Source organism: Carcharhinus amblyrhynchos, chromosome 30 (assembly GCF_965287045.1).
Source record: "Carcharhinus amblyrhynchos chromosome 30, sCarAmb.v2.hapA, whole genome shotgun sequence".
NCBI classification, from domain to species: Eukaryota; Metazoa; Chordata; class Chondrichthyes; order Carcharhiniformes; family Carcharhinidae; genus Carcharhinus; species Carcharhinus amblyrhynchos.
The window spans coordinates 18,743,389-18,768,663 of NC_137353.1; the positions used below are offsets into that span (position 1 = coordinate 18,743,389).

A 25,275-nucleotide genomic window follows, 5' to 3' on the forward strand; every position below is an offset into this window, starting at 1 on the left:
CCCCCTTAATTTAAAGCCATGCCTCCTCGTGCTAGCTTTCTCCATCCGAGGAAAAAGGCTATCACTGTCCACCCTATCTAAACCTCTAATCATCTTATATGTTTCAATAAGATCCCCTCTTAGCCGCCTTCTTTCCAGCGAAAACAACCCCAAATCCCTCAGTCTCTCCTCATAGGACCTCCCCTCCATACCAGGCAACATCCTGGTAAACCTCCTCTGCACCCTCTCCAAAGCCTCCACATCCTTCCTGTAATGTGGGGACCAGAACTGCACACAGTACTCCAAGTGCGGCCGCACCAGAGTTGTGTACAGTTGCAACATGACGCTGCGACTCCTAAATTCAATCCCCCTACCAATAAACGCCAAGACACCGTATGCCTTCTTAACAACCCTATCTACTTGATTCCCAACTTTCAGGGATCTATGTACACATACACCTAGATCCCTCTGTTCATCCACACCACTCAAAGTCCTCCCGTTAGCCCTATACTCAACACATCTGTTATTCCTACCAAAGTGAATTACCTCACACTTCTCCGCATTAAACTCCATCCGCCACCTCTCAGCCCAGCTCTGCAACCTGTCCAAGTCTTCCTGCAAACTATGACACCCTTCCTCACAATCTACCACACCTCCGACTTTGGTGTCATCAGCAAATTTACTAATCCACCCAACTATACCCTCATCCAGATCATTAATAAAAATTACAAACAGCAGTGGCCCCAAAACAGATCCCTGAGGCACACCACTCGTAACCGAACTCCATGACGAATATTTACCATCAACCACCACCCTCTGTCTCCTATCTGCTAGCCAATTCCTGATCCAATTTCCTAGATTACCTTCAATCCCATACATCTGCATTTTCTGCAGAAGCCTACCATGGTGAACCTTATCAAACGCCTTACTAAAATCCATATAAACCACGTCAACTGCCTTACCCCCATCCACCTCTTTGGTCACTTTTTCAAAAAACTCAATAAGGTTAGTAAGGCACGACCTACCCGCTACAAAACCATGCTGACTATCTCCAATCAATTCATTACTCTCCAAATAACTATAAATCCTATCCCTAACAATTTTTTCTAAAACCTTGCCCACAACAGAAGTGAGACTCACCGGTCTATAATTCCCGGGGAAGTCTCTGTTCCCCTTCTTAAACAATGAGACAACATTCGCTGACCTCCAATCTTCCGGTACTATACCAGAGGCCAACGACGACCTGAAGATCAGAGCCAGAGGCTCTGCAATCACTTCTCTTGCCTCCCAGAGAATCCTAGGGTAAATCCCATCCGGACCAGGGGACTTATCTATCTTCAATCCCTCAAGAATATCCAGCACATCCTCCTTATCAACTGTAATACTGTCTATTCTACTCCCCTGCAACCCAGTGTCCTCCTCAGCTATATTCTTGTCCCCCTGCGTGAACACCGAAGAGAAATATTGGTTCAATGCCTCTCCAATCTCTTCCGGTTCCACACATAACTTCCCTCTGCTGTCTATAACTGGCCCTAATCTTGCCCTAACCAACCTTCTGTTCTTGACATATCTATAGAATGCCTTAGGATTCTCCTTCATCCTATCAGCCAAAGTCTTCTCATGTCCTCTTTTAGCCCTTCTTAACTCACTCTTCAACTCCCTCCTAGCCAATCTAAAGTTTCTAGTGCACTACCCGAGCCCTCAAGTCTCATCTGAACATAAGCCTCCTTTTTCTTTTTAACCAACGAATCAACTTTTTTAGTGCACCACGGTTCCCTAGCCCTACCAATTCCTCCTTGCCTGACAGGGACATACCTATCACAGACTCGCAGTAGCTGCTCCTTGAAAAAACTCCACATTTCGGACGTTCCCAGTCCCTGTAATCTCCTAGTCCAACCTATGCTTCCTAATTCTCTCCTAATGGCCTCATAATTACCCTTCCCCCAGCTAAAACTACTGGCCTGAGGTTCATGCCTATCCCTTTCCATCACTAAGGTGAACGTAACCGAATTGTGGTCACTATCACCAAAATGCACCCCAACTTCCAAGTCTAGCACCTGGTCTGGCTCATTTCCCAGCACCAAATCCAATATAGCCTCACCTCTAGTTGGCTTATCTACATACTGACTCAAAAAACCCTCCTGCATGCTTTGTACAAAAACTGACCCCTCTAACGAGCTAGAGCTATAGCAATTCCAATCAATATTAGTAAAGTTAAAGTCCCCCATAACAATTACCCTATTACTTTCACTCCTAACCAGGATCGTCTCCGCAATCCTTTCCTCAACCTCTCTAGAACTTTTAGGAGGTCTATAAAAGACTCCCAACAGGGTGACCTCTCCTCTCCTATTTCTAATCTCCACCCATACTACCTGAACAGACAAGTCCTCATCAAACTTCCTCTCTAACACTGTGATACAGTCCTTGACCAATAATGCTACCCCTCCCCCCCTTCTACCTCCTTCTCTACTCCGACTGAAGCATTTGAACCCCGGGACCTGCAACATCCATTCCTGACCCTGCTCTATCCATGTCTCTGAAATGGCCACAACATCAAAGTCCCAGGTACTGATCCACGCTGCAAGTTCATCCACTTTATTGCGAATACTCCTCGCATTAAAGTATACGCATTTCAAACCCTGCTCCGCCCCAGCCCCACGATGCCGTGCATTGCAGTCCCCATCTATGTCCCCCTCACTTTCACCCCCTCTACTCAGGATCCCACCCCCCCTCCGAATCAGTTTAAACCTCCCTGCATAGCCTTAGCAAATTTACCCCCCAGGATATTGGTTCCCCTCTGATTCAGGTGTAGACCATCACTCTTATAGAGGTCCCACCTTCCCCAGAACGAGCCCCAATTGCTCAAGTACCTGAACCCCTCCCTCATGCACCATCCCCTCAGCCATGAGTTCAAACTTTCCCTCTCTCTATTCCTCTCTAAACTATCCCGTGGCACAGGCAAGAGTCCGGAGATAACCACTCTATCAGACTTGGCCTTTAGTTTCCACCCCAACTCCATAAATCTCTGCTTAATATCCCCTTCTCTTAACCTCCCTATGTCATGCGTCCCCACATGAACTATAACTTGGGGTTGATCTCCCTCTCCCCTAAGAGTCCTGAATACCCTTTCCGATACATCTCGGACCCCAGCCCCTGGTAGGCAACACACCAGCCCCGAGTCCCTACCATTACTTCCAACTCTCCTATCCGTCCCCTTAACTGTACAGTCCCCAATCACAAGGCCCAATCTTTTACATCCCCTAACCACCTGAGCTTTCACACTAGGCTCACCCCCAGAAACCTGCTCCCTTCGGTTATCCCCAGTTGATTCCTCCTCAACTGTAGCCTCCAGGACCAAAAACCTATTTTGGAGGGGAACAGCCCCAGGGGATTGTCCCCCCAATTGCTTCTGAGGCTATATAAAGCTCTGCTCAGATCCCATTTGGAGTATTGTGAGCAGTTTTGGGCCCTCTATCTAAGGAAGGATGTGCTGACCTTGGAAAGGATCCAGAGGAGGTTCACAAAAATTATCCTGGAGCTTGTCGGAAAAGGAATGGCTGAGGATTCTAGACCTGTACTCGGAGTTTAGAAGGATGAGGGGGGATCTTATTGAAACATACAGGATACTGCGAGATCTGGATAGAGTGGATGAGGAGATGATGTTTCCACTAGTAGGTATAACAAAACCAGCGGCCACAACCTCAGACTAAAGGGACGATCCTTTAAACAGAGATGGAGGAATTTCTTCAGCAGAGAGTGGTGAATCTATGGAATTCTTTGCCACAGAAGACTGTGAAGGCCAGTTCATTGAACATAGAACATAGAACATTACAGCGCAGAACAGGCCCTTCGGCCCACGATGTTGCGCCGACCAGTTACAAAAACAATGACCCACTAGCCTATACCAATCCCTTTTCGTCCATAAACCTATCCAGAGATCTCTTAAACGCCCCCAAACTAGACGCATTTACAACTGCAGCAGGCAGGGCATTCCAATCCCTCACCACCCGCTGGGTAAAGAACCTACCCCTGACATCCATCCTGTAGCTACCCCCCCTTAATTTAAAGCCATGCCCCCTCGTGCTAGCTTTCTCCATCCGAGGAAAAAGTCTATCACTATCCACCCTATCTAAACCTCTAATCATCTTATATGTTTCAATAAGATCCCCTCTTAGCCGCCTTCTTTCCAACGAAAACAACCCTAAATCCCTCAGTCTCTCCTCATAGGACCTCCCCACCATACCAGGCAACATCCTAGTAAACCTCCTCTGCACCCTCTCCAACGCCTCCACATCCTTCTTGTAATGCGGGGACCAGAACTGCACACAGTACTCCAAGTGCGGCCGCACTAGAGTAGTGTACAGTTGCAACATTACACTGCGACTCCTAAATTCAATCCCCCTACCAATAAACGCCAAGACACCGTACGCCTTCTTAACAACCTTAAGTGTCTTTAAGACAGAGCTTCATAGGTTCTTGATGAATAAGGGAATAAGGGCTTATGGGGAAAAGGCAGGAGAATGAGGATGAGAAAAATATCAGCCATGATTGAATGGCAGAGCAGACTCGATGGGCCGAGTGGCCTAATTCTGCTCCTATGTTTTATAGAACATAGAACATTACAGCGCAGTACAGGCCCTTTGGCCCTCGATGCTGCGGCGACCAGCGGAACCAATCCAATGACCCTCTAACCTAAACTATTCCAATGTTATCCATATGCCTATCCACTGACCATTTGAATGCCCTTAAAGTTGGCGAGTCCACAGCTGCGGCAGGCAGGGCATTCCACACCCTTACTACTCTCTGAGTAAAGAACCTACCTCTGACATCCGTCCTATAATTACCAGCCCTTAATTTAAAGCTATGTCCCCTTGTGTTAGCCATCACCATCCGAGGTAAAAGGCTCTCACTGTCCACCCTATCCAATCCTTTGATCATCTTGTATGCCTCAATTAGGTCACCTCGTAACCTTCTTCTCTCCAATGAAAAAAACCTCAAGTCCTTCAACCTTTCCTCATAAGACCTTCCCACCATACCAGGCAACATCCTGGTAAACCTCCTCTGCACCCTTTCCAATGCTTCCACATCTTCCTTATAATGCGGCGACCAGAACTGTACGCAATACTCCAAGTGCGGCCGCACCAGAGTTTTGTACAGTTGTAACATGACCTCACGGCTCCGAAATTCAATCCCTCTACCAATAAAAGCTAACACACCATACACCTTCTTAACAACCTTATCAACCTGGGTGCCAACTTTCAGGGAGCTATGCACATGTACCCCGAGATATCTCTGCTCGTCAACACTACTAAGAGTCCTTCCATTAGCCCTATATTCTGTACTCCTGTTACTCTTACCAAAGTGCATCACCTCACACTTCTCCGTATTAAACTCCATCTGCCATCTCTTGGCCCAGCTCTGCAGCTTATCTATGTCCCTCTGCAAACTGTAACATCCATCCTCACTGTCTACAACTCCTCCAACTTTGGTGTCATCAGCAAATTTACTAACCCATCCTTCTACACCCTCATCTAGGTCATTTATAAAAATGACAAACAGCAGTGGCCCCAAAACAGATCCTTGAGGTACACCACTTGTAACTGAACTCCAGGGTGAATATTTCCCATCAACCACCACCCTCTGTCTTCTATCAGCTAGCCAATTCCTGATCCAAACTGCTAAATCACCCTCAATCCCATGCATCTGCATTTTCTGCAATAGCCTACCATGAGGAGCCTTATCAAAAGCTTTGCTAAAATCCATATACACCACGTCAACTGCCTTACCATTATCCACCTCTTCGGTCACCTTTTCAAAAAACTCGATAAGGTTTGTGAGGCACGACCCACCCTTCACAAAACCGTGTTAACTATCCCTAATCAATTTATTTTCCCCTAGATGATTATAAATCCTATCCCTTATAATTCTTTCCAAAACTTTGCCCACAACAGAAGTAAGGCTCACTGGTGTATAATTCCCAGGATGGTCTCTACTCCACTTCTTGAACAAGGGGACAACATTTGCTGTCCTCCAGTCTTCTGGCACTATACCTGAAGCCAATGACGACAAAGGCTCTGCAATCTCCTCCCTAGCCTCCCAGAGAATCCTAGGGTAAATCCCATCCGGCCCAGGGGACTTATCTATTTTCATACTTTCAAGAATTGCCAACACCTCCTCCTTATGTACCTCAATCCCGTCTAGTGTACTACCTGGTATCGCAGTATTCTCCTCGACTGCACTGACTTTTTCCTGCGTGAATATTGACGAAAAATACTCATTCAGTGCCTCTCCTATCTCTTCAGGCTCCACGCACAACTTCCCACTGCTGTCTCTGACTGGCCCTAATCTTGCCCTAACCAATCTTTTATTCTGGACATACCTAACTTACGGTCTAACTTGCCAACCATTTTAGCACCCTTACACTGACTTCTACAAAAAGTATCACTGCTGGCAATGGGATATTCTCTCAGGGAAGTAAAACAGGCTCCACAATCTTGCTTGTCCATTTTGACTCAAGCAAGCAGATCATAGTAACATGTGCTGCATCACCTTATGGCATAGGGACTGTACTTCCCCATAAGTTGGAAGGTGGCATGCAGCCGCCTGTTGCTTTTGCTCTAGGATCTTGTCTGATGCCTAGAGGAAGTATTCAGATTGGTGAAGAGAGTCTAACAGTTACATTTGCTGTTGAGAAATTTAATCAGTACGTGTATAATTTGTTTTGTTACTGTGTTGGTTGAATGTCTGGGTGTAAAAATGTGCATAATTTTTGAACTTTTGTTTAAATAAAGGATTAATTGGGTTGTGTGACTCTAATAGAACAGTTTGAACATTTTACTTATTTTGCAGAAAGTCTTGGCTTCACGGAAGGAACTGCTGGAATATGATCTTCATCAACGAGAAGCTGCAACAAAGTCATCACGGTCGTCAGCTCAGCCCACATTCACAGCCAGTCAGTATCGAGCTCTGTCTGTCCTAGGCTGTGGGCACACCTCTTCAACGAAGTGTTATGGTTGTGCATCAGCTGTTACTGAGCACTGTATAACATTGCTTCGTGCCCTTGCTACCAACAGCACTATCCGACAAATCCTAGTTTCTCAGGGCCTTATCCGAGAGCTGTTCGATTATAACCTGCGGCGTGGTACTGCCTCAATGAGAGAGGAAGTCAGACAACTGATGTGCTTGCTGACTAGGTATGTAGGGGGGAGGGTCAACTCCTTGACTAATATTAAAGGGCAGTGTTTCTGCAATCAATACATGAAATCAATAGTCAGTGTTTTCTGTGCCTGGGTTGTATCTGTTAGAATATTTAACAATCTTTTCCGGAACTATAGTTTCAGAAGGTAGACAAGTGCAGTGCTGCATCCAGACCAAATATGCATCTAAAATAGGTTGACTTTCCTTTTTCTCTTCCCTTTCTGTGTCTCTTCCTCCGTTACTCTTCCTATCAGATGTGTTTGATTATGCTGCAGACTGAACCCAGCTTTTAGTAGCCTACAGCACAGGGTTGATGTCAAATCAGAAGACTGGAGTGATTGAAGAGTCATTGAGAGGGTTAAGACTTTCAGTAGCAACATTCTTTATGTTATTGTTTCTCCTCATCAGTCGTACGCAGAATGTCTAATTTCAAAAAATGTTTGGAGAATGCTGCAAACACCACCTTGAAACAGGAATGTCCAAATTTGTGCCCTGTCCCTGCCACCTACGTAAAGTACTGTGTATCAATGTACGAAGACAGGATTGCCTAATGCAAGGCTGGAGACAGACAGGAGGCAACTGCATCCATTGCTGTGCTTTGCATCTTGTCGCCTCTATGTAAGGCATCAAAATGTTGCTACTAGCTTCGTTTTAATGAGGTGAATCTTGAGGATGAACATCAGAGTTTTCTTTAAAAATGATCTGAAAGATAATCATGGCCAGCCTCCAAAGTAATGCAAACCCTGGAATTTTAAAGGTGTATTACTTAAAACAAAGAGCCTGACTCGGTGCTGTCCTGCCCCTCTTGCATTTCCATCAGTGATATTTTATGTGCTGTCCACCTCTAGCCTGAAGGGGATGAAGAACCTGCTGCTGTAAATTTAATGGATTTTGCTCAGCCTTGCTCCACCTCTATTCCGGGCATATCCCCAGAGAAAGCATAGGTATATTCAACAACAGCCTTCAGTAGTCTAAGATCTCAGTCAGAAGAAGTTGACTTTTAAATCCAAGTTTTTCATTTTTAAAGTTAGTTGAGTTCAAAGGCTCAGGGACAGCTCCAGATTGTGAGTCTGTGAAATCATTGGAACGTTCTTTTAAAACATTTTATCATTTCAGTTTGATTAGTTACTGGACCTGAACAGTGTATCAGAGAGAAATCCTGTCATTGTTGAACTTAATATGGAAATTGTCGGTATTCATAAGAACATAAGAAATAGGAGCAGGAGTAGGCCATCTGGCCCTTCGAGCCTGCCCCGCCATTCAATAAGATCATGGCTGATCTGTCGTGGCTCAGTTCCACTTTCCCGCCCTCTCCCCATAACCCTTAATCCCCTCTCTTATCAAAAACCCATCAACCCGCTTCTTAAAAATATTTAGCGAGGCAGCCTCCACCACTTCAACGGGCAGAGAATTCCAGAGATTCACCACCCTTTGAGTGAAGAAGTTCCTCCTCAACTCCGTTCTAAACCGCCCCCCCTTTATCTTGAGGCTGTGCCCCCTAGTCCTACTGTCTTTTTTGAGCGGGAAGAGTCTCTCCACCTCTATCCTATCCATCCCATTCATCATCTTATACGTCTCAATGAGATCTCCCCTCATTCTTCTAAACTCTAACGAGTACAAGCCTAGTTTATTCAGCCTCTCCTCATAGCTCAACCCCCTCAACTCCGGTATCAGCCTAGTAAACCTCCTCTGCACTCCCTCCAAGGCCAAAATATCCTTGCGCAGGTGCGGCGCCCAAAACTGCACACAGTACTCCAGCTGCGGCCTCACCAATGCCCTATACAGCTGCAGCAAGACCTCCCTACTTTTATATTCAATCCCCCTCACTATGAAGGCCAGCATCCCATTCGCCTTCCTGACCACCTGCTGCACCTGCAAGCTGGGTTTTTGCGACTCATGCACAAGGACCCCGAGGTCCCTCTGCACCGTCGCCTGCTGCAGTTTTTCGCCACGTAAGTAATAGTCCTTCCTACCATTCTTCCTACCAAAGTGGACCACCTCACACTTGCCAACATTAAATTCCATTTGCCATTTCCTGGCCCATTCGCCCAGCCTATCCAGATCCTTCTGCAGACTCTCCACACCCTCCGCACAATTTGCCTTTCCCCCAATCTTGGTGTCATCAGCAAATTTCGACACCCTACACTCGGTTCCCTCCTCCAGATCATCTATATAAATGGTAAATAGCTGAGGCCCCAGCACCGACCCCTGGGGCACCCCACTAGTCACCAACCGCCAATCCGAATAGCACCCACTGACCCCCACTCTCTGCCTCCTATTTGACAACCAATCCTCTATCCACGCTAACACCCTACCCCCAACTCCATGTCCTCTGACCTTCTGCAGTAACCTCTTGTGAGGTACCTTATCAAACGCCTTCTGAAAATCCAGAAAGACCACATCCACCGGCTCTCCTCTATCCACCGCCCTAGATCTCACTGGAGAACGTTGCTTTGTAGCTTACCTGATTTAAATCTAAGTACAACAGAAGGTGGACAAAGCAGGATCAACTAGGAATGTTGTCAGACTAACATTTCACCTGGTAGCGTTTTCTACATTTGTTAACATTTAAATGAAAGCTTCAAAAGAACAAATTTTAACATAGTAAAGGATGCGGAATGCTTCACAGCAGCATTACCAAATAAAATTTGAGTATTAATGCGGGTGACTAAAAGCTTGGTCAAAGGGGTAGGTTTTTAAGAAGCATCTTAAAGGAGGAGAGGCAGAGAAGCCTATGGACTAGGCAACTACAAAAATGCTTACCAGTTGTAGGACAGTGGGAATTGGGAATATGTACGCAACCAAATTTGAAGAAGAGTGGAAATATCTGAGGGCTGGAGAAGGTTTCAGAGATTGGGAAGTTGGGGATGAGGCCAAGGAAGTATTTGAATACCTGGGTGAAACTTTTGAATTTAAGGCTTTGCTGGACCTGGAGCCAAGCTAGAGCAGATAGTACAGGGGCAAAAGTTCAGAGGAACTTGGTGTGAGTAATAATATGGGAATAGGAAATTAAGGTTGCAATCAGTTTAACTCTGCTTCAGACAGTGGCTAGAGAGGAGGAGGATGTTGCATCTTATTTGTGCTCAGCATATTCCAAAGCCCTTCACAGACAATAAATTACATTTGAAGTGTAGTTGCTGTTGTTATGCCAAACAAACACTGCAGCTAATTTGCACAGAGCAAATTCCAACCAGTGACCAACTGAAATTAAAACATAAATGCTGGAAATACTTAGGAGGTCAGATAGAATATGTGGAGAGATAAGCAGAATTAATATTTCATGTTGATGACACTTCAGCTGACCTTGTCAGAAGTAACCAATTTATTTGATTTTGTTGAGTGCTTGTTGCATGGAGGCAAGATCACCAAAATCATTTGTTGCTGCTCCTTAAATAGTGCTAGTGGATGTTTTATGTCTATCTACCTTAGGCTGATAGCCTTATTTATCTTAGTGTAAAACAGTGAATGGCATTACTCCTTCACTGCTGCACTGAAATGCCAGCCAAGATTATGGACTTGAAGTCCTGGTTTGGGACTTGAACCCCACAATCTTTTGATTCTGTGGCAAGAGTGCTATCAGCTGAGCCTAGCTGATGTTTAATACATTTGCTGGAAGCTGTTAACTTGCTTAGTTATTGGATTGTTACTCCATTTATATAACCATCATATTTTGCTCTTTACTTACAGAGACAACCCAGAGGCAACACAGCAAATGAACGACCTAATTATTGCCAAGGTTTCAACTGCACTGAAAGGACATTGGGCCAATCCTGACCTGGTGAGTATAAGGGTTTGGGCCTGCAGTTGAAGACAAAGGAATAGTGCTTGCCATTGTTCTCAAAAAGCTGCCTGCAAAGTCTTCTCGGGCTTTAGAGCACAATGTCACTTTAACTTGCATTCCCTACATATGATCTATGACATCCAGCATTGATCAGCTAGTCAAGTTGAAGAATTCAAAGAATAGGAAAGCAGGAACTATAAATCACATTTAAATCATTGTAGAGAAATAAAGACTGAGGCATACATATTGCTTTAAGGGAGAAATGTAAATACTAGAGTCCAAACTTCATCGTTTTTTTAAGCATTTCCAGTTTTTAAATATACATAGTAAAAGATTTAATTCATTTTTCAAGACTGGAGAGCAGAAACAATAATTGTAGCCTAGTGCCAATATTCCCTCTTAATTTGCTTTGCTGTGCATGACCAGTTTATTTCAGTGCATGGTACATTTATGTATTACAAAATAGATATATATTAAAATACAGCACACTGCGGTATTTTACAGGCATGAACATTGAGCAGAGTGTGTGGTACCTTTCTGGTTGTGCATGCAACAAAGCTTAAGCTTAAAAACTCAACTTACTCCTGGCTTAAGTTTTCATTGGGCTTACAATGAAAATAGTGTTTAAATTATTGAAGATCACAACATATAAGTAGCTGATAATTAATTCCATCTGTAAAGAGTAGCAATGCAGCCAGTGGGGGAGAAGGGCATCACTGACAGCAACTCTCAGATGTCTGCATTTAACTGTGCTTATGTCAGATGGTGCTGCCAGTATTGGGACTTGCAAATTCCAAGCCAGTGGGTTTCCTCTTTTGGCTTAATCAGCGATTTCTATGCTTTTAGAAGTTCTTCTGTGTTTTGCTGAAAATAATTTGCATATCACAATGTAAAATCTGCAACATGAAACTAGGCAATTAGGCAGTGTTCTAAAACATAATTTAACTTTTTTTTCCAAAATATTACTTGACATTTTGAAGAGTGGTAATTTCATGCCAGGCGCGGTGGCGTGCGCCTGTTATCCGGTTACTCGGAGGCTGAGGCTATCGGATCGCTTGCAGTCAGGGGTTCTGGGCTACCAGCGGACTGTGCCGATCGGGCATCCGCATTAAGTTCAGCATCTATATGGTGCTCCAGGGGGAACCTCGGATCATCAGGTGGGATAAAGAGGGGTAATTTGATGCAGTTTGATTAATACACCCGGAAATTAGTATTGAATAAGAAGTATTTTAATCAGTGGCGGTCTACAACCTATAAGTAACCCAATTTTAAATTACTTCTAAAAAATATGAAGTTATTTGGTCTTCATATTAGGGTACTGTGGTCAGCTTCTTTGTAGATTTGTTTAAAAAAAATACATTCAAAGCTTTTAAAACATTCTTGTCTGTGTTCTTGAACCTCAAAGGACTAGCTTAACTTGAGGTTTCTCAAGCAAGTGCTGTTATGGGAACCTAGGAGGTTAATTCATTCAGTTAGGTGGTATGGGTAGTTTTTTAGGCAAGGTTGTTCTCTTTTGGTGTCTTTTTTTCCTTAAACTAGTTTAAATGATTGTGGAAACCTGAACCTAATATGTGATTGAATTCTGCAATTTTTGCTTGCGTTACACTGATTTCAGGCAAAATGCACCAAGAAAAACAGCACAGTTGAGTGGAAACTGTGTCTCCATTGTGAACCAGCTGGTAGCTCCCCTGTGACAACCAGACACCATGACTTTATGGTATGGTGCAATATAATTCCTTGAGGTTTCACATTTGATGCCATGTTCAGTGCTGATACGACTGATCACAACTGGAGCAAAAAGGTTTATTTAATCTTTATATACCTGCTGAGGGAGGGGACTATAAGCCAGGATTTTGATTCCTTGTTGCTGTTCCATAACCCTGCTGAGAAGTGCAGGGGAGAAAATGTAAGGCTTTAATGTTGGTACAGATGATGCAACACGGTAGCACAGAATTGGAATTATCCTGTGTTCTGGAGGCTCCACTTAGAGAACACTGGGCCAATCTGATCAATTTAAAGGCTGAGTGAGTGGGTAAGATCATGGCAAATAAAGATAATATAGGGGAGTGTGAAGTAAATCACTTGTTGGAAAAAAACAGAGAAGCAGAGTATATTTTAATGGTGACAAAATGGGAAATGGTACTCAAAGAATTCTGCGTTCAGGTACAGTAAAGATTTAGAAAAGCAAATAGTATGTTGGCCATTATTACAAAAGGATTGGGATATCTTACCATAATACTATAGGAACTTGGTGAGACCACACCTGGAATACTGAGTACAAATTTAATTTCCTTACCCAAGGAAAGATTTATTTGCCTTAGGAGGAGCGCTAGAAGGGTCACTAGACTGATTCCTGGGATTAAAGGATTGTCTTCTCAGGAGAAATTGAATAGGCTGGACCTAAGAAAGACTGTCTGGATTACCTGGTGCTGTCTGGCCCAGCTGTTGAATTTTCACAGTGGAGGCATTCAAATGGCTGTACAATTTCATTGCTTTGTGAATTTCCCTGGTGCCTAATCTACCCTGTTTGACAACAATCACAGAGCTGGAATGGTGATTGTCCCACGGTCTTGGTCTGATCATCCTACAGCCCTGGCTAGATAGTGGTCATGATCCTATGCTGGCAAATTGGAAGCCAGGGGTTCAAATCCCACTAACACAAGTTGTTCAGTTTGCAGGTACATCATCCAAACTCCAGCTGCCCAAAGACTGGAATTGTCTGAAACTTGGACATTTTCTCTTGGGAGGCCTGGGCACAGCCCCGGAATAGAGTAAGCACAGGATTGAAGAGGCCATTCCTGAGTTGATCCCAGAGGATGGGCTTTGACAATATTCCAGCAACAGTGCTGAAGACTTGTGCTCTACAACCTGCCACACTCCTAGTCAAGCTATTCCAGCACAGCTACAGCACTGGCTTTTATCCAGCAATATGGAAAATTCCATAAAGAAAAGGACAAATCCAACCCAGTCAATTACTACCCCATCAGTCTTCTCTTAATCATGAAAGTGATGGAAGGGGGTCATCAACAAAGCTATCAAACGGCACTTGCTGAGCGGTAAGCTGCTCAATATGGTTTCTGTCAGACTCATTTGACTGCTGACCTAATTACAGCCTTAGTTCAAAGAGGGACAAAAGATCTGAACTGGTGAAGTGAGAGTGACTGCTCTTGACATCAGAGCAAAAAAGTTGTCAATTATGAGAAGGGAGGTGGTCAATGCAGGACTGAGGGTGTTGTACCTAAGTGCACACAATATACGGAACAAGGTAAATGAGCTTGTTGCGTACATTAAAATTGGCCTGTACGATGTGGGCATCACAGACGTGTGGCTGCAAGGGGATCAGGGCTGGGATCTAAATGTCCAAGGATATGTGTCCTATTGAAAGGATAGGCAATGGGCAAAAAAGAGTGGGTTTGCATGGTTAGTAAGGAATTAAGTTAAATCGGTAGCAAGAAGCAACATAGGATCAGAAGGCACAGAATCTCTATGGGTAGAGTTGAGGAATTGCAAAGGTAAGAAGACCCTGTCATTCGTCTGAATACAGTAAAAAGTCTGACAACACCAGGTTTAAGTCCACCCGATTTATTTGATAGTAAACTCACAAGCTTTCGGGGTTTGTCCCTTCATCAGGCGAATGGAGAGTTCTGGCCTCAGACAGAGCATATAAAGCACAGACAGTTTACAGATTACTGATTAGAATGCGAATCTTTACACCTAACCTGCTGTTCCAGTCCTAAAGTCCATATCCACGTCATTCGTCTGAATCCCAGCGAAAACAACCCTAATCCGGACAATCATAACATCAATCCCACCATTCCTGGAATCAGCCTGGTAAACCTTCGCTGCACTCTCTCGAGAGCAAGAACATCCTTCCTCAGAAAAGGAAACCAAAGCTGCACACGCTCCTCTACGTGTGGCCTCACCAAGGCGCTATATAATTGCAACAACTCATTCCTGCTCCTGTAATCGAAACCTCTTGCCATGAAGACCAACATGCATTTGCCTTCTTTACCACCTGCTGCAGCTGCATGTTACCTTTTGAGTTTAAGAGCCGTGGGGTTATGCTGCAATTATACCGGACATTGGTGAGATCACATTTGGAATATTATGTTCAGTTCTGGTCACCTCACTATAAGAAGGATGTGGAAGCATTGGTGGGAGTGCAGAGGAGATTTACCAGGATGCTGCCTGGTTTGGAGGATGGGTCTTATGAGGAAAGGTTGAGGGAGCTGGGGCTTTTCTCTTTGGAGCGGAGGAGGATGAGAGGCAACTTTATAGAGGTTTATAAGATGATGAGAGGGATTGATAGAGTGGACGTGCAGAGACTATTTCCTCGGTTGGATGTAGCTGTTACTGGGGGCATAACTATAAGGTTCATGGTGGGAGATATAGGAGGGATGTCTGAGGTAGATTCTTTACTCAGAGAGTGGTTGGGGTGTGGAATACACTGCCTGCTGTGATAGTGGAGTCAGACACTTTAGGAACTTTCAAGCGGCTACTGGATAGGCACATGGAGCACTCCAGAATTATAAGGAGGGGATAACCCGATCTTGGGATTGGATGTAGCTGAGTATGACACTGAGGGCCGAAGGGCCTGTACTGTGCTGTAATGTTCTATGTTTCTATGTTCTACAATAATCTCTTATCTAGGGATATAGATAAGCTGCAGAGCTGGGCTGAGAGGTAGCAAATGGAGTTTAATGCGGAAAAGTGTGAGGTGGAGCTGGAATTGGAGGAACTCCGGATAATTTGGGAGGTTGAGGTGGACATTGATAGGAGTTACAAGGAGATAGTCACTCCTAAAAATGAGTCTTAGGTAACTGCTAGGAAGAGGGGTAAGAAGCAATTGGGGAGACAATCCCCTAGGGCTGTTCCCCTCCAAAATAAGTTTTCTGTCCTGGAGGCTACAGTTGAGGAGGAATCAACTGGAGATAGCCAAAGGGAGCAGGTCTCTGGAGGTGAGCCTGTTGTGAAGACTCAGGTGGATAGGGGAAGTAAAAGATTGAGCCTGGTGATTGGGGACTCCACAGTTCGGGGGACAGATAGGAGAGTCAGCAGTAATGGTAGGGACTCAGGGCTGGTGTGTTGCCTCCCAGGGGCTGGGGTCCGGGATGTTTCAGAGAGGGTGTTCAGGAGAGGGGAATCAGCCCCAAGTCATAGTTCATGTGGGGACGCATGACATAGGGAGGATAAGGGAAGGGGATATTAAGCAGAAATTTATGGAGTTGGGGTGGAAACTTAAGGCCAAGTCAGACAGAGTGGTTATCTCGGGACTCTTGCCTGTGCCACAGGATAGTTTAGAGCGGAACAGAGAGGGGGAAAGTTTGAACTTGTGGCTGAGGGGATGGTGCAGGAGGGAGGGGTTCAGGTTCTTGAACAATTGGGGCTCATTCTGGGGAAGGTGGGTCCTCTACAAGAGTGATGGTCTACACCTGAATCAGAGGGGAACCAATATCTTGGGGGGGAAATTTGCAAAGGCTATGCAGGGGGGTTTAAACTGATTCAGAGGGGGGGTGGGATCCTGAGTAGCAGGGATGAAAGTGAGGGGGGCATAGATGGGGACTGCAATGCATGGCATCGTGGGGGTGGAGCAGAGCATGGTTTGAAATGCATATACTTTAATGCGAGGAGTATTCGCAATTAAGTGGATGAACTTGCAGCGTGTATCAGTACCTGGAACTTTGATGTTGTGGCCATTTCAGAGACATGGATAGAGCGGGGACAGGAATGGTTGTTGCAGGTTCTGGGGTTCAAATGCTTCAGTTGGAGTAGAGAAGGAGGTGGGGGGGGGAGGGGTAGCATTATTAGTCAAGGATTGTATCACAGTGTCAGAGAAGAAGTTTGATGAGGACTTGTCTGTTGAGGTGGTATGGGCTGAGATTAGAAATAGGAGAGGAGAGGTCACCCTGTTGGGAGTCTTTTATAGACCTCCTAAAAGTTCTGGAGAGGTTGAGGAAAGGATTGCGGAGACGATCCTGGATAGGAGTGAAAGTAATAGGGTAATTGTTATGGGGACTTTAACTTTACTAATATTGATTGGAATAGCTATAGCTCTAGCTCATTAGAGGGGTCAGTTTTTGCACAAAGCGTGTAGGAAGGTTTTTTGACTCAGTATGTAGATAGACCAACTAGAGGTGAGGCTATATTGGATTTGGTGCTGGGAAATGAGCCAGACCAGGTGTTAGACTTGGAAGTTGGTGTGCATTTTGGTGATAGTGACCACAATTCGGTTACGTTCACCTTAGTGATGGAAAGGGATAAGCATGAACCTCGGGACAGTAGTTTTAGCTGGGGGAAGGGTAATTATGAGGCTATTAGGAGAGAATTAGGAAGCATAGGTTGGACTAGGAGATTACAGGGGCTGGGAACGTCCGAAATGTGGAGTTTTTTCAAGGAGCAGCTACTGCGAGTCCTTGATATGTATGTCCCTGTCAGGCAAGGAGGAAATGGTCGAGCAAGGGAACCGTGGTGCACTAAAAAAGTTGATTCGCTGGTTAAAAGGAAAAAGGAGGCTTATGTCAGGATGAGACTTGAGGGCTCAGGTAGTGCACTAGAAAGCTTTAGATTGGCTAGGAGGGAGTTAAAGAGTGAGTTAAGAAGAGCTAAAAGAGGACACAAGAAGACTTTGGCTGATAGGATTAAGGAGAATCCTAAGGCGTTCTATAGATATGTTAAGAACAGAAGATTGGTTCGGGCAAGATTAGGGCCAGTTAGAGACAGCAGTGGGAAGTTATGTGTGGAACCGGAAGAGATTGGAGAGGCATTGAACCAATATTTTTCTTCGGTATTCACGCAGGGAGACATAAATGTAGCTGTGGAGAACACTGGGTTACAGGGTTGTAAACTGGATAGTATTGCAGTTGATAAGGAGGATGTGCTAGATATTCTTGTGGGTTTGAAAATAGATAAGTCCCCTGGGCCGGACAGGATTTACCCTAGGATTCTCTGGGAGGCAAGAGAGGCGATTGCAGAGCCTCTGGCTCTGATCTTCAGGTCGTCGTTGGTCACAGGTATAGTGCCAGAAGATTGGAGGATAGCGAATGTTGTCCCGTTGTTTAAGAAAGGAAACAGAGACTTCGGGAATTATAGACCGGTGAGTCTTACTTCTGTTGTGGGCAAAGTTTTTTAAAAAATTATTAGGGATAGGATTTATAGTTATTTGGAGAGTAATAAATTGATTGGAGATAGTCAGCACGGTTTTGTGAAGGGTAGGTCGTGCCTTACTAACCTTATTGAGTTTTTTGAGAAAGTGACCAAAGAGGTGGATGGGGGTAAGGCAGTTGACGTGGTATATATGGACTTTAGTAAGGTCTTTGATAAGGTTCACCATGGAAGGCTTCTGCAGAAAATGCAGATGTATGGGATTGAGGGTGATTTAGTTAATTGGATCAGGAATTGGCTAGCAGACAGGAGACAGAGGGTGGTGGTTGATGGTAAGTATTCGTCATGGAGTTCGGTTACAAGTGGTGTGCCTCAGGGATCTGTTTTGGGGCCACTGCTGTCTGTAATTTTTATAAATGATCTGGATGAGGGTATAGTTGGGTGGATCAGTAAATTTGCTGATGACACCAAAGTCGGAGGAGTGATAGATAGTGAAGAGGGGTGTCATAGTTTACAGAGAGACTTGGACAAGTTGCAGAGCTGGGCCGAGAGGTGGCGGATGGAGTTTAATGCGGAAAAGTGTGAGGTAATTCACTTTGGCAGAAATAACAGATGTGTAGAGTATAGGGCTAACGGTAGGACTCTGAATAGTGTGGATGAACAGAGGGATCTAGGTGTATGTGTACATAGATCCCTGAAAGTTGGGAATCAAGTAGCTAAAGTTGTTAGGAAGGCATACGGTGTCTTGGCGTTTATTGGTAGGGGGACTGAATTTAGGAGCCTCAACGTCATGTTGCAACCGTACAAAACTCTGGTGCATCCGCACTTGGAGTATTGTGCGCAGTTCTGGTCCCCACATTATAGGAAGGATGTGGAGGCATTGGAGAGGGTGCAGAGGAGGTTTACCAGGATGTTGCCTGGTATGGAGGGAAGGTCCTATGAGGAGAGACTGAGGGATTTGAGGTTGTTTTCGTTAGAAAGAAGGCGGCTAAGAGGGGACCTTATTGAAACATACAAGATGATTAGAAGTTTAGATAGGGTGGACAGTGATAGCCTTTTTCCTCGGATGGAGAAAGCTAGCACGAGGGGGCATAGCTTTAAATTAAGGGGTGGTAGTTATAGGACGGATGTCAGGGGTAGGTTCTTTACCCAGAGGGTGGTGAGAGATTGGAATGCCCTGCCTGCTACAGTTGTAAATGAGCCTAGTTTGGGGGCGTTTAAGAGATCTGTGGATAGGTTTATGGATGGAAAGGGATTGGTTTAGGTTAGAGGGTCATTGCTTTTTTAATTGGTCGGCGCAACATCGTGGGCCAAAGGGCCTGTTCTGCGCTGTTATGTTCTATGTTCTATATTTCCTAGAATTTAAAAGAATGAGAGGCAATCTTGTTGAAACATGTAAAATTCTTCAGGATCTTGACAGGATGGATGCTAAAAGGATGTTTTCCCTGGTTGGGCAGTCCAGGAGTAATTTCTGGATTGTCCAGCCTCTGTGACTCTATTTTTAAAAAACATTTAGACAGTTACATGAGTAGGATGGGTATAGAGCTTTAAAAAAAGACGATATGGAAAAGTTGGGCCAAAGGACTGTTTCCATGCCGTAAACCTCTATGATCCTATAAATAGGGTTCATCTTAGAATAAGATCATGATCATTTAGGAATGAGATGAGAAATTTCTTCAGTTTCTTCAAATTTTCTACTCCACTGAGCAGTAGATGCTCCATATGTTCAAAACCAAGGTTGATAGTTTTTTGGGTACAAAAAGAATTAGGGATACGGAAAAACTGTGGGAAGGTGGAATTGAGATTGATTAGCGGAGCAGGTTTGAGGAACGAATGGCCTATTTCTGCTCCCATTCCTAATGTTTCTTATATTCCAAAGTGACTTTTTAAAAATAGACAACCACTTGCTATATTGGAGTACAGTAGTTAGATTCTTAGCAAATTGACAAAGTAGCATTCAAAAGTTTTTAAAAAGTACCTAAAAGAAACAGCTTAATTTACAGTGCCTCTTCCATGACTGCACGCATGAGCAATTAGCAAAGCCTCTCTGGCAATTAGTTCAGCCTGTCTTTCCGTGGGCATTTGGTGAAGACAGGCTTGAGCTTGCCTGTGCAGTGTTTAATACCCTCTTAACATACAAGTTCAATATTTTAATATTTTGGGGAAAATTGCTTGAGGAAGTGGATGAGTGAAATACCTTTGAGATGTAAGATGGTTACCACCACCCACTTAACTACACCAAACTCAAAAAAAACTTCTGGAGAAGAAAATTGGGGAAGATACGCGAGACTACTGGTTAAACATAAATAAAAACAAACATATATTCACACTCACTTTCGAGCAATTTCTTACGTATTCTTGCACATCATCATAGGCTGTCAAACCCGTCCTCATGCCCCACCTTCTCACATGTACTTTCACTCTCATTAACATTTTGCCTCTCTCTGAATTTTGTATGTTTATTTCTACTTTCAGGCTAGTAGTCTTCAGTATGAGATGTTGTTGTTGACTGATTCAATTTCAAAAGAAGATGCATGCTGGGAGCTGAGACTTCGATGTGGTAAGCTTAACTCTGTGAAATTATTTAATAAAACTCACAATAGCAAGCAGTCTCATTTTCTAAGTTATAATGAAACATTGTCTTCAACAATTATTTTCATTATAAAACATAAAAATCTACGGAAAATTAGTTTAGATCAGTTCAAAACTGCATTGTTGCTAGACCACATAAATTTTGAATTACTGCATTGTGTCCTGATTTGTTTTTCCATCCATAGCTCTGAGTCTGTATCTGATGGCTGTGAATATTAAGACCCCAGTGGTTGTTGAGAACATCACTCTGATGTGTCTGCGTATTCTACAACGACTGATTAAACCACCTGCCCCAACCAGTAAGAAAAACAAGGTGAGCCTGCTTACTGGTGATGAATACACTTACGCAACCTATCTGCTCTCTGATCTAACACATTGATCCGGTTGCTTCTCTCTCTCTCTTGTTTATCACTATGCTCGCTCTCTTCTGCAGGACACCTCTGTTGATACACTTACAACTGTCAAACCCTATAGCAATGAGATACATGCGCAGGCTCAAGCATGGCTCAAGAAGGATCCCAAAGCATCATATGAGGCTTGGAAGAAGTGTCTGCCTGCCAGAGGTAGAGACAACCTTCATTCGTGATTTCTGATTTTAGTATGTTTACAGGTTTTAATGGTCCATTTCTAGGTTGGTGTGTATGTACAGAGAGTTACCACACCTGATGAGTAGAAATGCTTTTTTCATATTGTAATGTTATCAACAGGAATCTGAGGTGATTTGGAATACTATAGTGTTTATCTGTGCTGCAGAATCATAAGAACATAAGAAATAGGAGCAGGAGTAGGCCATCTAGCCCTTCGAGCCTGCACTGCCATTCAACAAGATCATGACTGATCTGAAGTGGAACAGTTCGGCTTTCCCACTTTCTCCCCATAACCCTTAATTCCCTTGTCTATCAAAAACCTATCTACCCGTGACTTAAATATATTCAGTGAGGTAGCCTCCACCACTTCAATGGGCAGAGAATTCCAGAGACTCACCACCCTTTGAGTGAAGAAATTCCTCCTCAACTCTGATCTAAACTGCCACCACCACTCCCCCTCCCCCCACCCCCATTTTGAGGCTGTGCCCTCTAGTTCTGCTTAGTAATCCTAAAACTAAATGGCTTACTGTGCACAAGATTTCCACAATAAAACTTTAATGGCTTCATTTTCTCCAACAGTAGGAGAGAGTAACTGACTTATTCGTTCATTTAAATAATCTCTATGGACTGAAGTGGTTTACTGAGTTCTTCCTCCTTTCTTTGATCTTCTTTTCCCCCGCTGTAGGATTCAGCAGATAATCACTGCCAAGTCTCTGTCAGCACTGCTTTTGATGCAGCTGGTAGAGAATATATTTTAAAAGGCTCAAATTACTTGTGACAACTGGTCACCCATTTGGCAGCACCTATTGATGGTGTGCCTGAGATCAGAAGCACATTGATCGGAACTTGCTAGCACGAATTGCCGTTTCACTGCAGTATTTGGAAAGTCCACACACTGCGCCACTGTTATCTTAATTTGCATAATGGACCATTGCCCTTGCTCAGTTGACTTTGATCAAATGTGATGTGACATGTGCCTGAGCATATTGGATCCTGTAACAAACTGTGAGAGTAGGGGTGCAAGCCAGCACCAAGTTGTGCAGTTCCAGGCAATATACTGAACCTGACTAAGTGACTTGAGCTGCTCTACTTCATTTTAAGAAACACAAAACAAGTACTGACAAATTATGCAGAATCGGGTCCTTGCACAACAAAATATTGTGAACGAAATAGATGATGAAATGATGGACTCATTTTGAATCATTCCTCTGGATTGAAGTCCATTAGTTAATTCTTTTGAGCATAGATGAAAGCTTTGTGATAACACTGATTGATTTGTGACTCATTTCCAACTCCCAAACAGCTTTGGACACTGAAGGAAAAACACCAAGTAAAACTGAGCTACGACACCTCTATCTGATGGAGAAGTACGCTTGGAAATGGAAACAATTCCTGAGCAAACGTGGAAAAAGGAATTCGCCATTAGACCTCAAACTAGGACATAATAACTGGCTTAGACAGGTAATGGGCAAAGATGGTAACACAAGAGGATAAAAGTATAAGAGCAAGACTGGCATGGGCCATTTACAGCAAAGATTTACCACCCATTATCTTCAATATGTGTGTTTAGATGTAACAAGCATATTCAATTTTTTCCTACCCTCACATACTGAGTGAACTTCTCCCCAGGGAAAAGAGAAGTTGGCAAGCAATAGTCTTTATACAGGAAGTTTCGTTCAGTCGGAGCATAAACATCAGCAGAAGCCAGGTGGGCAGAATGACCTGTTTCTGTGCTGTAAATTCCATGTAATCTACTATTTTCTTCATTTTGTAGAGAGACTAAGACTGGAATTCTGATGTTGGATGCCCTGCACCATTGCCAGTGATAAGAGAATTTGGTGCTCAGCCAAACCTCCATTCACTGCCCAGAACCGGAGAATCCAGCCATTGTTTTTGTTCAGTACAGTAATTGCAATCCTGCACGAATTGGTGTTCACAGGGAGAATCTAGCATTTGAACAATGCAGCATCATTGACTCATATCTTTAAGATATGATTATAGGTTAATTATAGTTCAAATTGGTCCCTGTAAATTTAATGCTGTCCCCTCTTGCCCACTTGCTTGTGATTACTTCCTCACATTGCTATATGTGGGAACTTCACAAAGGGGAAGACTTGGGCATCAAGCAGCAGGTGGAGGAACCTATGGGCTGGGAAGGAGGAACTGAAAGTGCAGAGAAAATTTTAGGGACACTTCTGAAATGGAGGAGGAAGAAAGCAATGGAAAGTCTGATAGAATGATACACCAGGAAGAGGACATTCATCAGTATGTCTTTGCTGATCCTTTGAAGGGGCTATCCAGTTAGCCCCACTATCCCCGTAGCATTGCAATTTTTTCCCTTGTCCTTTCTATCCAATCCTCTTTCAAAAATTACCATTGAATCTGCTTTTGCCACAGTCTCAGGCAGTGCATTCCTGATCACAATATGTTTCCAAGTGAGCTTTGAAGACATTTCAAGAGGGTAGGAGTTCTGACTCCTGAGGAACAGCAGAAGGCCTGAGCTGGAAAATGTGGCTGAACAATTCACAGAGAACAATGGGCAAAGCCACAGCGACGTTTGCAGACAAAATTCCTAGTGTTGATTTTCTGGGACTTGACAAGATTCTGGAACTTGGGGTCAAAGATGGTGGGTTACTGGGAGGGAGTATGGACCTGAGTTCTAGATTAGCAAAGGTTTGTGAAGGTGGGAAGAGTGTGAGGTAATTATTTCAGAATAATACAGTAGTGGTTTATGATTTCAGCAATGATGGGGATGAGATCAGGTGCAAGCAATCAGTGTTGTGGAGGTTGTCTGAACTAGTTATTGTGAGACAGGGATTGAGATCAAAATGAAAGACATCACTATTGTAAAACTGTGCATAATTTATTAAAAATGATGCAAGATTCCTGAATCCAGGTATGTATTTGTCATAATTAAAATGAGAGCCACAGTCAACTTTCCTGCTGTGGCCCCTAATAGCAATTGTTTTGCTTCGTGTGAACTTATTCATCTGGAAGGAACAGGTTCTTTCTTCACATATTGCCAATCCTTTGCAATATGCTTCTAATCCTACTCCTGACATTGTCACAAAATTCAACAGCAATTCTGCATTTGTTCACTCCCCGCTGAGTGGTGGCCAAGGCTCTGTCTCCCTCACCAATTGGGAGTCTCCCCCCTCCCCAGGCTAGGTAGCTGAGCCCACCCCTCTCTCTCCCCTGCTGGGTGGGTGTAAGTCCCCTTCCTTGCTGACTGGGCAGCTGAGGAACCTAAAATTAATGGTCTTGCCTGTTTTCTGCTGTTCTAAAATCATTGTGCCATTATGAGTGGCACACAAGCCATCTGACTTTACTGTTTTTCAGGTCCTGTTCACTCCTGCAACACAAGCTGCACGGCAGGCTGCCTGTACAATTGTGGAGGCACTTACCACCATCCCAAGCCGCAAGCAACAAGTTCTTGATCTTCTTACCAGGTACGTTTCTTTCAGCAATCCAGTTCTAGCCAGTTGGTGATATTTGTCAATATTAAACATCTGTGATTTTTGATTTGTATTCTGATCAGGTATCCAAGTTCCCTAATGTCTGTGAAAAGATTTGTGCAAGTTGGAGCAAGGGCAGATCAGCTTCATCAGACACTGTGAACTTATCCATGAAACAAATTTGCACTTGTAAATCCTTAGAGAAGGAAAGTGTAAAGGGGATATGATTTTATTGCAAGTAGATTGGACTTTTAACAATAGATAGTCTTGGCAGATATTTCTTCAGTGTTTTATATGAATATTATTTTTCTTGTCAACGTGTTATTCGTTCTGCTGGTATGTCAATTGCACGACATGTTCTTTAGCAATAAAAACTGAAAGGCTGGAAATACACAGCAGGTTATGATAACATATCATTTTGGGTCTGTGACGTTTCATCAGATCTGGGAAAAGTTAGAGATGTAATAGATTACAAACAAGGGGTGGGTTGGATTGGGGTTTGGCAGGGGGCTGGCAGAGCAGTTGCTCTAAAGTCACACCTCCAAGAAAACATCACAGCCTAGGATTGTGGATTTTCACTAAT

The 25,275-nt window shown here is 43.9% G+C and overlaps 1 protein-coding gene across 5 annotated transcripts in view; it reads left to right on the forward strand.

Annotated features, from left to right (window-relative positions):
* The window catches only part of ubr4 (ubiquitin protein ligase E3 component n-recognin 4), a 203,486-nt gene that overhangs the window by 138,194 nt on the left and 40,017 nt on the right, over positions 1-25,275 (forward strand). For all 5 annotated transcript variants that reach the window (XM_080215508.1, XM_080215509.1, XM_080215511.1 and 2 more), the window contains 7 exons: positions 6,829-7,172; positions 10,864-10,954; positions 20,534-20,618; positions 20,836-20,963; positions 21,084-21,213; positions 22,541-22,698; positions 24,577-24,686. In XM_080215508.1, coding sequence (XP_080071634.1) covers positions 6,829-7,172; positions 10,864-10,954; positions 20,534-20,618; positions 20,836-20,963; positions 21,084-21,213; positions 22,541-22,698; positions 24,577-24,686 — 1,046 coding nt within the window. The remainder of the gene's footprint in view (positions 1-6,828; positions 7,173-10,863; positions 10,955-20,533; positions 20,619-20,835; positions 20,964-21,083; positions 21,214-22,540; positions 22,699-24,576; positions 24,687-25,275) is intronic.